At 32.9% G+C, this 13,226-nt stretch overlaps 1 protein-coding gene across 3 annotated transcripts in view; it reads right to left on the bottom strand.

Annotated features, from left to right (window-relative positions):
- Nucleotides 1-418: 418 nt before the first annotated feature.
- LOC118196644 (L-asparaginase) overlaps nucleotides 419-13,226 on the bottom strand; it is a 68,020-nt gene continuing 55,212 nt past the window's right edge. For all 3 annotated transcript variants that reach the window (XM_035368134.2, XM_085808579.1, XM_035368198.2), the window contains 4 exons: nucleotides 3,019-3,114; nucleotides 1,791-2,038; nucleotides 1,609-1,708; nucleotides 419-1,521 (listed from right to left, as the gene is read on the bottom strand). In XM_035368134.2, the coding sequence (XP_035224025.1) occupies nucleotides 1,360-1,521; nucleotides 1,609-1,708; nucleotides 1,791-2,038; nucleotides 3,019-3,114 (606 nt within the window). In that variant the 3' untranslated portion in view covers nucleotides 419-1,359. The remainder of the gene's footprint in view (nucleotides 1,522-1,608; nucleotides 1,709-1,790; nucleotides 2,039-3,018; nucleotides 3,115-13,226) is intronic.

The following is a 13,226-nucleotide window of genomic DNA, read 5'->3' as shown; positions in this document are numbered from 1 at the left end:
ATTTATTTGGTAATTTTTATTGTTAAAAGGAAATTGCTCATTAATATTCATACACAAAGAGAACTAGTTTGAGATGATTAATATAATGGATAAAAAGATTACTTCATAGAAATTAAGTAATGATGATCATGTAAGTCTGATCAAATGATCAGTCTTTTATGATCATAATTTTAGATAAATTGGCAATTTCTGCAAAGCACTTCCTATAAACAAGCATTTAGATATAATAATTTATCATTATCCCATACTCTGAAATGTTTAAAAAAGTATATCTTAATGATATCATGCATATTTTACAGATTTAATTATTTATTTTAGAAAATGTTTGATAAAATTCCTAAAAAATATGAGATTCATTTTTTGTCAAATCAATAAATAAGCATATCTCTAAAAATGATAAATTCAAAATTACACAATCTAAACTTAAAGCTGATTTATTATATAACAATTTATTACTCCATACTTGAATAACAGAGCAAGCATAGGTGGCAGGTACTATCAGAGTCAAAAGATAACCTTAATAGTCTTTATATAAGTACAAATAGGATTGAAAACACTTCATCTAACAGTCCCCCCCCCTCACTTTCAGAAAAGTTGTGTCAGGATATGAGTAAAACCTGAATTTTGCATATTTCTTTTAATATATAGGATAGCTAGTACTGCCTTTTTTTTTATCTCGCAGCCGGCGACGAGTTTCTTGCCAGAAAACACATTGTTAACAGTCCATGCATAAACTACTACGGTGATATACAGAAATTATAAATACTGCCTCTTTCAATTCAGCATAAGTGTTTGGCAACTCTTGCCTTCAATACCTGAAAAGTCGATAATTGCTAATTTATCCTTTTCATACATCACAGAAGTGGGTGGTCATCTTGATATTTGTTAATGTTATATTTTACTGGGAAACTTGCATGCACTGATACTACATGCTGGGCGGCAACATGTACTTATATTGTAAACATCTACTGTGCAATTTAATTCTGTTTTCCATTTTAAGGATACATTTTGAAATTTTTCTTGCATTTTAAGTGAGCATTTGCATTGCTTCTGAAACTTGATAAGCAGAAACTTGATAAACTTGATAAAATAGCGCTGTAGCTTAACTTCAGATATAGATTGAAAACAGCTCTCTTTGACAGTTATTTCTTTAGTGAAACTGCCAGTTTTCTGTGCATACCCTGAGGAAATTGTCATGCATAATGAGTTAAAATATTTTAAAGTAATAAATGAAGGAAAACATCACAGAGAAGCAAGTCTGTAAATGGGATCAGCATTAAATAAGATTTCAAGTTTTAAAGCAGATTTCACTGACTAGAAATGCAAAATGAGATTTCCTGTTATCTTAACGTTTTACAATTACTCAGGTGATAAAGGACTCTGCAACAGCTCCAAAAGATCAGAACGTTTCAAGATATTTGCAATATCACAAGGAGTATGTCCATATATGTCTTGAGCAGATACATTTGCACCATGATTTAACAGGAAAGTAACAATATCTTTAGAATTTATTTCAACAGCCTGAAATGTTTAAAAAAAAATTAAGATTCTATAAAATGGTTTAACCATACTTAAATAATGCATTTTACAAAGCAAAAGAGAACTCACATAATGAAGAGCAGATCTTTTAGTGCTGTCAACTTCATTAGGATCAGCACGAGCAAGCAGCAAAGACTCGAGACGCCGTAAGTTATTCTGTTTTGCTGCACTAAAGCAAAAGTATCAGTGAAAGAAAAAGTCTAAATTAAAAATTTAAGCATGATAACAACAGAATAATTATATTTATTTACCTGCAGAGCATTTCTCCAATTATTAATGGTGGCAAATTCAAGTAAGCACCAGCTTTAATTACTAGCTCTATTACTCCATGATGATCGTTCTCAACTGCATTCATTAGAGGTGTCCTATGATCCCGATCTCGCATATGAACACTGGCACCGTGTTTCAGAAGATACTCAACAATTTGCAGGTTTCCATTTGCACAAGCAATATGGAGTGGAGTTCGATAATCATAATCACAGGCTGAAAGATATACACCCTATAGCAGAAATAATTGCCACATTATATGCTTGTGAATTATTAAAAAAGTAAACAAAAATTTAATTTAAGGTTAGCAGACATATTTAAAACACAGAAGAACCAAGGAAAAATATTACACTAAAGTTACAGCTGCAGTATAATAATTTGATAAAATACTATTTAATTATATCACTTATTTAAGAGATCTCATCTTGATATTCTTATTAAATTATAATACTGAAAATTATGAAAATTTTAATTAGCAGTAAATCAGCTTCAGTTATTATTAATTATGCTTCTAAATAGCTTAAGAATGTAAAATTCAGTAATTTTTAATTTGCACTTTTATATGCTTTTGCTATTTGTAGTGCCAATTTACTTTTGTTATGAATATTTTCATTCTAGCAGGTTAATGGATTTTAATTTTTAATTCTTTCTGTTTAGTTAACTTTTGATGTAATCTCAGTTTCAGATAGTGAAGTTCTTGGTTTGATAATTTAATTCTGCATGTAGTCAATTTTATGCTTGTGTTTTGCTATTTACTAGTCGTTTTGAGCTTTTCAGTTTTTACGGCTGAATGCCTACTTTTCATTATTTCAATGTTTTCATGGTTTAAAGTTTTGACCATTTTCCTACTGCATCAAGTTTTATGCAAAATCTTTGCAAACCTGAGGTTATTTTGAGCCTAATTTCGCTTTGACATGTTTCTCTTAACATTTAATTGCAACACTTTAAAATTCAAAAACTGTCTTAGAGGTATAGAGTTTCAAAATCAGTATCATAAAACCAAAATTCTGCCTTCTGTTGAGTTCATACAATGAATGCAATTACACTCCAAAATGAATATCAAGATGTTTATCATATTTTCAACTGTATTAAGGATTATTACATTGATATATTTTACAAGAAACACATGATGTAAAAATAATATAAAAATTCAACATGTAAACTCACAGAATTTTCATGTTTTACATACAAACATGTTCTATAAATACTTACAAATTGCCTCATGATTTCAAGCTTTTCTAAGTTGCCTTCAGACACAATACTGCATAAAATTGTAGGAGAGAGAGCATCTTGCAGAGCATCAATTTCCTACATTGAAACATACAAATGCATGATATATTATATACTTAAAAATAATCAGTGGAAATAAAAGACAAAAGTTCTGTAAAGCACCATAACATTTGACTTGTAAGCTATTCATATACTGCATAAGATCTTAATCATTAAAAAGATGTCAAAAACTTACATTTCCATTTTTACAGAGGCTGTTCACACATTTTTTAGATGACGTATATTGTATTCACAAAACTATATTACATAAAATTCTTGTGTTTTAAATGTTCTGTTTGACATTCCTTATTCTGAACTATCTTTCCACACCGCAATTTCCAGGATAATAATGCCTTTTGAAGTGACAGAAGAGGTATTCTATCCCATTCCTCCCGAACAGCTTTCCAGAGTCCTGTTAGGGTTTTGGGACAATGTTTGGATAATGCAGTTTTTAAAAGTCCGAAAGCACAAAAATCCATAGGTTACACATCGGGAGATTTAGTAGGGATATCAGTGAAGGGTATGGTGTTGATACCAGTTTTTTGTTTCATTTCTTTTAGGAAATCTACAGTGGATTTTGATGTGTGACTGCTAGCTTTGTCCTGATGGAGTCTCACAGATTGATGGCACCGTGTGATGGTATTTCATTCAGAAAAATTAGCGATAAAATTTGTTCCTGAAAGTATTTGGAGTTAATCTTGACATTTTTTTTGCACTCTCTTTATTTTTAACTTGCCATTATAAGAAAAACCAGAAACAATCATGAACCCCTTAGAAAAACTTTCTTTTGATTCATTGAACCATGTACTTAAATTTCTTTCTCCCCTTTTATGATAATAAATGGCTCTTTTTTTGTTACAGTCATTTAAATACATCCATGCTTCATCTATTAAGACAATTGTTTTCCATTTTTCTTTGGATAAGTGTTTCTCATATAGAATTCTGCAGCATATCCTGCGTTGAGCGATATGCTTTGGAAGAAGATGATGCACATTGCGTTTTTTTTGCTTTCTTAAGATTTAAATCAACGTTTATCATTTTGTTTACAGTGGACACCGAGCATTTTAATAATTTTGCAACTGTCCTTTGACTAGGGGGATTTTCTTTTAACATTAAACAACGTACCTTTGCAATAGTCGAAGATGTCCGCTTTTTTCCTTGGATACTTGTTTGGAATTTTTGTCCCATTTGAGGCTCCAATTTGACTTTTTTTTTTTTTTCCTTTCTTGATGATGATATTACCTATCGACGCTTTAGATATCGCAAAACCATGACTCTCACATTGTTTTTGGATAATGGAGTATGCATATTTCTCTTCGGAAAGAGTGTAAATGTAGCCTTCGAACCACTGCTTTGTTAACTTCACCATTTTGAATAAAACAAAACTTTCAAGCCACAGACGATAAATTTGACTTTTAAAAACATAGTACAATTGCAATTACTTCTTTTGCAGCAAACGATTTTTTATTACCGCTTACCAAAATCATCTAAAAAATGTGCGAACAGCCTCTGTATGTTAATTTTTAAGCATACTAATGCTATATATACTGAAAAAATATTGAGATTCCATAAACATTAAGGTCCGTCAATGCCCAAATAGCTGAAACTCACACTGGTGGCCTCAGGTTTGTTTCTTGTGGAGTAAATGCACTTTCCAGCTTGTGTTATGTAAATACAAGACATTCCCCTCTTCCCCATGCAAAAATAGGGTGTGTCTCACAGTTTTGCTAAGCAAAGTTATCTGAGGGAAAGGATGCAAAAGAATACCACTATTTGTTACTGTAGACATGAAGAAACCATTATACAACTAACACACCGTTGGCTTAGATCTTCTCAGTTGCTACTGATATTCAAATAACACAAACATGCCTCGCCAGCATGGTCATTACGCAAAAAGGCCACTGCAATGTACACTACTTTTTGTATTTTTAGGAGATGTCTGATTATGATGGTGTCATTTTTACTGTCAATAAAGCCAAGACAAAGTACTGGCTTGAATACGATACAGAGTTGAATTCAAGTTCAGTTTTAATGGTGATTCTGGATTCTCTTTTGTCTCGGGGATTTTGCAACTGTCCTTTGACTAGGGGGATTTTCTTTTAACATTAAACAACGTACCTTTGCAATAGTCGAAGATGTCTGTTTTTTCCTTGGATACTTGTTTGGAATTTTTGTCCCACTTGAGGCTCCAATTTGATGTTTTTTTTTTCCTTTCTTGATGATGATATTACCTATCGACGTTTAGATATCACAAAACCATGACTCTCGCATCGTTTTTGGAAAATCAGCCTTCCATCACATATTCATATAAGACAACTCTTCAGTGACAGTTTATTTGTTCAGGAAGAATCATGAGCAACCATCTCTGTCACAGACATGATATCTATGACAGATACAGGTAGAAGTAGGCATGACATAAGAATTTTATCACAGGTCATTAAGGTATGGTCTTGTCACATTAACTGTGCACTTCTGCCCCAATTTTGGGGGAGAATATTCCAGAGGCAGTCTGAGGGTCTAACACCAACCTCTTGAAAAGACTTTCGGCTCGCCATGTATTTTGCGTGCCTTGTTGCTGGACAGACACTACATCCTTACAAACACCCATGGCTTCTTCACCAATTGAATCAGGGCCAATTGTGTAGCTAGTGTCACTAAACACTGGGCAGCACATATCTATGACAAAGGCTTATCAGTCATGCAGAGATTTGTAGATGAAATCTGCATCTCTAAGCAGGGCTGGTGCCAAAGACGGTTAGTATACAAGGCAGCAGAGAAAAAGCAGCAAAATTTAAGGACAGAGATTCCACTTGGTAGCTCGATGCTTAGAAGCTGGCCCTGTCACTGAATACGACTGTTCAGAGATTATTTGAATACCAATGGCTGCTGAGAGATCTCAAGCCAACTAACTCAATTAACTGTCTAGTGGTAAATTTATGGTCATTTAGATGGTGCTTTTTTTTTTTTTTTTGAAATGAACAAATAACTCATTTCAAAACTTACAAAATCCAGAATAAAGAATGAGTCACATACCTTCCAGAACATATCTAAAATATAGTGTTGAAAACTTAATGAAAATATTTAGAAAACAGATTTCGAGTTGATAAATTCTTAAAATAAAAAGAGACTTAGGAAATGCATGTAACTGACTCGCATCATAAAATTTAAATGCAAGCTGTAGAATCTGGAATTGTAACTTTTGGAAATTTTAATTTTGATGGATAATCGAGTAACTCGTCCCCCCCCATCTACATAAATTACGGTAAGTAGTACTCCATGTACTTATAAATTATCTCAATGCTACAAAGTACATCCAAAAAGTAATGCCTGAGTGCTTAAAAAAAAAAAAAAAAAAAAAAAAAAAAAAAAAAAAAAAAAAAGATGTAAATAAAACAGCTGAACAATTTTTTAAAGAAAGCAAATGAACTACAAATGGAAAAAGGGAGACATACCTATAACCCTACAACTGTTGGCCAAATCACAAAATTCAACTTACATTTTTTCATGTCCCGAAAACGTGATTTTAGGATATACACTGCTGGCCATTAAAATCGCTACACCAGGAAGGAAAGCAAATAGCAGAATCTTATTTATTGTACATATAGAGTACAATTGGAAGAACAATGATTAAATTTGTGAGTGGTTTGGGGTATGTAAGCATGCAAAATCCAGTACCCTGCCACCTTTGATAGTAACAATGGCTTAATTCCATAGTCGAACTGAGCTTGATGATGGACACAGATTAGCAGCTTCAACTCAATGCCAGAGTTCATCAATTGCAGGAGCTAGAATGTAGTGATGTGCCAGTCTCTTGGCAACCCATGACTGAATACTTTCAATGGGTGAGAGATCTAGAGAACGTGCTGACCAAGCCAACAGTTGAACATCCGCTATATCGAGGAGGGTCGGGCAACATGTGGTTGTCGACCGAGGTTCCATAGGCAACATGTGGTTGTCGACCGAGGTTCCATAGGCAACATGTGATTGCACAACTGCAAGCTGACAGATAGCATCACACAGGCTTTGAAGATAGGGCACAGTCACAGGCTTTAACATGTCAGAAAGTGTGGCCACATTACCAGCTGTGAGAATAAGAGGTGAACAGGATGTCTGCAAAGGCCCTCCATACCAACAAGCTAGTTGCTAGGCTTGTATGACCATGATGTATGCAAGCTGGCAACATTCCTCTCCCTCAGTGCCTCCACAAATGAATGCCCAACATGATGCTGTATGCAGAATCAAGATTCATCTAAAATGATGATGTGATGCAACTCCTGCAACATTAAGGAAAGCCACAACAATAAATGCTGCACTCACCGTTCATGGTGCTGCAGACAACATTGCACTTATCTGCATCTCTTTAGACAATGTGAAAATGACTTAGGGGCAGGAGGTCCGGATCCCTGCTCATGTAGGCTGGCAGGAGGTCCGGGTCACTGTGTTTGATTGCAGAGACTTCAAACCATCCCCTTAGACAGCCAGCAGAGGAGCATGGGCTGAAGTTACTTCAAAAAATTGCTATGTTTTGAAACGGATACATGACTGCTTCAGTATCACGCATAACATCTCAAACAGGCTGGGGTAATTTTCAGCTGCCATCCTCATCGACAGCACTGTTTCTATGTGTTCTGTATTAGTGTTTAATGCATCTTATTTAGTTTAAAATTTTCTGTTCTCAACTGTTTATTTTTATTTGCTTTTGTCTCATTTCTTTAACATAAGTTTATAATTTTTTTATCAAATATGTGTGAATATACACACTAAATAAGCATTTTACTTTTTCACCATTTTGAAGTAAATTGAATATACTTTTTCACTAAAATAATATACACTGAATATACTAAATTAATATATAATATTTCAATAAATAATAACAATATGAATATACTAAATACTAAATTAATATATAATATTTCTCTAAAATAATATATACTGAATATACTTCACTGAATATACTTTTTCACTAAAATAAGAACTCCACAACATATGTCCCTCAAGCCTTCCTAGTCACTCCCTCTCCCATAAATTACTTCACACAAGTTTCGCCGACTGAAATAATTCAAAGCCCCCGCTGCCAATAAAAAATTTCAGAAACACAACCCTTCTGAGTAAGACATGAAGAAAACACTTTGCCCACTTCCCACTAGAAAGAACGTAAGTTAATTAATGCTTTTCTGGCCTTTCATATCTTCATGTACATTCCCTTTTCTTATTATATATATTTTAAATTTAAATTTTGATTTTGATTTGTTTTTGCAAAGATTGCATTAAATTTCTTACATTTCGTAATTTTCTAATGTTTATTTCAATTACTTTGAGTTCTATTCCATAATGCCAATTTCCAATGTTTAATTTTTTACAAATAGTTTTGAATTAAAATGCATAAACACGAGGGTGTCGGGGGACAATTACTCAGGTAATTTATCAATTTTACTGTATAAATTGCTTTTCACTCAAAATTGAATTAGCGAAAATACTTAATCAGAATGAGTTCTTTAGTGCTCTGCATTGGTTCTTGATCCCTCCAATTCACGGAAATATCTGGCTTGAATTGCCGGTTTGGCATCACTTTATTACTTGAGTAAAGGACAAAACACCTTCGTATTTATTTCTTAATTATTGTTCGCTGGACGGGAGTTGGTTTGTTCCCCTTGAAAAGTCAACTAATTTCTGATCAATGGCAATGATTACTTGCTTATAATTTAATTTCTTTTTACAATTGAAATTTTGTTATTCATGATTTAATATAAGTCCCCATTAAACATTTTTAACAATTTACATTCAAGTTACTTTAAAACAATTTTCAGAATTATACTTACTAACTATGGATTCACTCTTTTTAGATAATTCTACTAAAATTAATCTTAGGAGATAATATAATCAATATTTCTTTAGTAAATAAATTATTATTAACTTACTTTGCAGCTATTGTGCAAGTAGTAGAATAACTCGATTTCACACTAAGTGAATTTAAGATCATACAACATGTGAATATACATATATATATATTACTTATCTTTTAATTAATTTCACGTACTCTAATTTAACCTTGAATAATTATGTATATTGCCTTTATTAATGTTACTACAAAAGAAAAGCCCCAGCTCCCTCAGCCAATGATTCAGCCACAAAGCTTGTCCAGCCCAACAAAACAAAAACGAACTGGGAAAGAAAATAATGAACAGTTGAACATGTAATAAAAAGACATAAATAAAACAGATGCACACCATTCACACATTCACTCCAGCTAAGTATCGCTGTGCATTGATAATATTCATTATTTGCTTGGAATAAAGCCACATTTTACTATAATCCTTAAGATCTCTTGGAAATTCGATTTTCATTTTATCTCTAATACTAGCAGTCAGGCCACAGGTTTCAATGAAGTGAACATTGTCACCTCTTATTTCACATATATGACAAAGATTGTTTTCCTGCAAGGCAAATATATTCAAGTACATGGGAAAATGGTTATATCCAGTCAAAACCTGATTCAGATCTATATCAGCATAGCACTTTCTTCCTTTATAAATCTGTATAGTACACGTATATTTTTTTTTCTTTTTCTCCCAGAATTCCCAATTGTTTTTCCATTTTTCATATAGACTATTGTATAAAATTCCAATAGTCTTTGTTCTAAAGCCCTGGAGTTTAATTTATTTACCGTTGCCAAGTGTGGCTTCTTTTGCCAGTGCGTCAGCTCTCTCATTACCATGGAAACTTACATGTGCCTTTATCCAATGTATCTTAATATTATATTTTGTAAGCAGATTTCTATATTTCATTTTAATATTCACAATAAGTTTATTATCAAACCCAAGTCCAGAAAATGATTGCAAGGTCAATAGTGCATCAGAAAATATATGGACACATTGACCACAAGATAATTTATTTTCGATCCAGGTCAAAGCTTCTAGTATTGCATATAATTCAGCCTGGTACACTGTTTTCCTGATATTTAATAAGAATTTTGTGTAGTCAGTCTCAGTTCCGTAATAATACACTGAAAATGCATGATCAACAAACATTTCCTCATAGGTCTAAATCATCAGTCTAAATATCATTCATTTACAGTACATAATAATCGATCATAATTTAGTCTAAATATATCTGCAGGGTCAATCAATTCAAGACATTCTTCAAAGGCATCACTTTTTAATTCTATATTAGAGATTTCCAATGATGCAATCTAGTTGTTTTTCATAAAAAATTTGTTATAGAAAAAGACATATTGATATGAAATGGGGACACACTGGCAAGCACACAAGTCACCTCCGTTGAAACGGTTTGGAAAGATGCACAACCGCAAGCATCCAGCATCTCTGCATTATATCTAATTTCTGTTCTCTCACAAGTTCCTCCACCCTGCAGCCCCATGCGCCAATAGCGTACATAACCAAAATGCAATTACTACATTTTTAAAAATAAACAACAAGGTAGTAGAGCTCTTCTTTGCAAGAGTTTCCGCAGTAAAAGTATTGCGATAATATTTCAAAATACCATCAGTTCTTTCTTATACATCCTTAAAATGATCCAAAAAATTTAATTTTGTATGAATAATAACACTGGGGTATTTCATCTTTTCAATGAACTTTAATCATTTAGCATTATATTTCAACCTGGGAGGGCAAGTAACTCTACCTTCCTGCAGAAAAAACATTGCATAGGTCTTTTCTGGATCAAGTTCTATTTCTTCTTGTGAGCTCAAATTTTTCAATAGCTCCACCAAGTCACTACCCACAAAGCCAGGAAGACATGTCTATTTTTCCAGGCATTAGCAGCCTGAGTTTGCTACGCTGCATGGCATTCAATATGGACCTCCTGAACCCATAGATTCCATACTCACTAAATAGTCATGGGATCCTGAACAAAATGAGCAGCAAGATTGTGCAACAATACACTGCAGTCCTGATGGGCCACAATTATGTCGTGTTCAATTTCCGACATCTGCTGATAGGAGTTTCTCCTTTTTGCAACAGGCATAACATGAGCAACATTAAAATGTGATTTCCAAATGAGAAACCAATTGTGCAATCTTCCCAGTTATACACAATCTAGATGCAAACTTGCCAACCCACAACGATAAAAAATCAGGCAATTTTTCTCAATTTCTCTCTCAAAAGATTTTTAAATGACATAAATATACTTTTTAATGACGAATTAACTTTACATAATTACTAATTTGTAAATGCAAACAGTACAAAAATACTTATACATTAAAAAAAAAAAAAAAAAAAAAAAAAAAAAAGTTATTTGCATCTTTTACGAAAAAAATAAATAATAATAATTCTTTAATCAGTTTTCATATAAACACTATGAAGAGTGGCAGACTTCGCTTTCATTAAGAAACTGCATAATTTTGTTCATAGCAATTGCCACATAGGCCTGCTTTTACTATTAAAAGTTTTCCTAATGTGTTACTATTCATATTAGATCTAAATTTATTCTTTGTTTTAGCAACAACACTGAAAATCCTCTCAACCCTGCATTACTTTGGAGTATTGTAAGAATGGGCAACATTATTCTAGACAATTCACTATATTATAAAATTTCATCAGCACCTTTCAGTTTTCCAATTCAATTCCACTGGGTGTCAATCCTAGCTGGTTTTATGACTTATCCAAGTTTTCTAATAGTAAATTGCAAAATTGCGACTGCAGTTTGTCAGTTGCAACATCAAAAAATTGTCTTTCACGATTAAACAGTAAATTGTCTTTCACACTAAACGAAGCAAAACTGGATCTATTCATAAAATATCTTATATCAGAAAAAAATGCGTTTGCTAGAGGAGGAACATCTGCAACTTTAGCATGTCAAATCATTTCATATTTGATTGGAAATTTATGTAATGTAAATCACATACTCGGCAGAAGTAGAAGTACTTTGGAAGTTGCCCCTCCTATTACCAATACTTCATCTTTCTTCTCATTTTCTAGTTCATAAATTACATCATAGATAGAATTAGAAGACAAAACAAGGACTGGTTTTACAAATTTTGATAAAATGTCTTTACACAGATCATAAATCATTGATTGCAGAGCATGAATTAATGCAATTCTGCTTTGCATAACTGTGTTAAGAACATAAAATGACGGCAAAATGAATTGTACGAAAAAGCAAAATGCTTTATTAAGGTTCGAAGACAAAAACATAACTATTTGTTCTTCACAAGATAAACTTACAGTAATCGGAAAATGTTTCCTTTGTTGAGCATTTTTTTTTTAAATTTTTTATTTTGAGAGAAATTTGTATCAGCTTTAAGTTTTAATTTGTAATATCATTTTGAGAACTGCCAATTAAATTGCTCACCAGTGTAGAAATTACTTTTTTCTCAAACCTATTTTTAACAGTGGAAGTAGTAACTACATCTCCATTTACCTTAGGTATTTTATAACTTTCAACAGTCTTTTATCTTAACTCTAGAAGCATTTACTTCTATGAAAAATTCAAGACGTGGGTTCTATTAGTTGAGGATTCCAGATAAACATTTCTTTAAAGATAGCCAGTGTGTGCATATATGTTTCAAAATTTTTCTTATTTCAGTATTATGCAGCTATTGGAACTGTTTCAATTTTTCTTTCCTTTGTGAACTTCTTTCAAGATAATCATAAATATCAACAATGTGTTCATCCACACTTTTTGAATACATGCGCTTTCACTCACAAAACAGAAGTGTGCCATAATTTCTCACTGATGAACAACTTTGGTTTTCTTTTATATGTAATACAGAGAAAAACCAAGTGTTTTTAGACATGTTTTTAAACTTTTGCTCTTATTAACGTACCTATCTGAAAGAAATTTCTTTAACCTTTAAAGGCCCTTTCCCACTGGGGTTTATCTGAGCTAACGGAGTCAGTTCCATGTGTCAACTAACCCCGCTGTGCCTGCAGTTCAGATTTTTCAACTTGCCGCCCTATGGGAAAAAACTGGTTTTGGAGATGGGTCGGCTACGTCAATTGTGTTCGTTAGCTCAGATAAACCCCAGTGGGAACACAGCTTTAGAGACAGGGCAGTTTGGAAAGGTTTCACTTAAAAAGACGGGAAATCCAAATGCATTTTCACCCCCTTTTAGCTGCCATTGTAAAGGGAAACTACTACTCTTTTGCAACTTTTCCTGTAGGTCGCCTTTGTTAATTTTCAGATAAGGGACT

This window comes from Stegodyphus dumicola, chromosome X1 (assembly GCF_044657685.1).
Source record: "Stegodyphus dumicola isolate Sdum_Otavi_A_Nest chromosome X1, ASM4465768v1".
Classification (NCBI taxonomy): domain Eukaryota; kingdom Metazoa; phylum Arthropoda; class Arachnida; order Araneae; family Eresidae; genus Stegodyphus; species Stegodyphus dumicola.
Note: the sequence above shows the minus strand (reverse complement) of the source record. Positions and strands in the feature narration are given on the sequence as shown.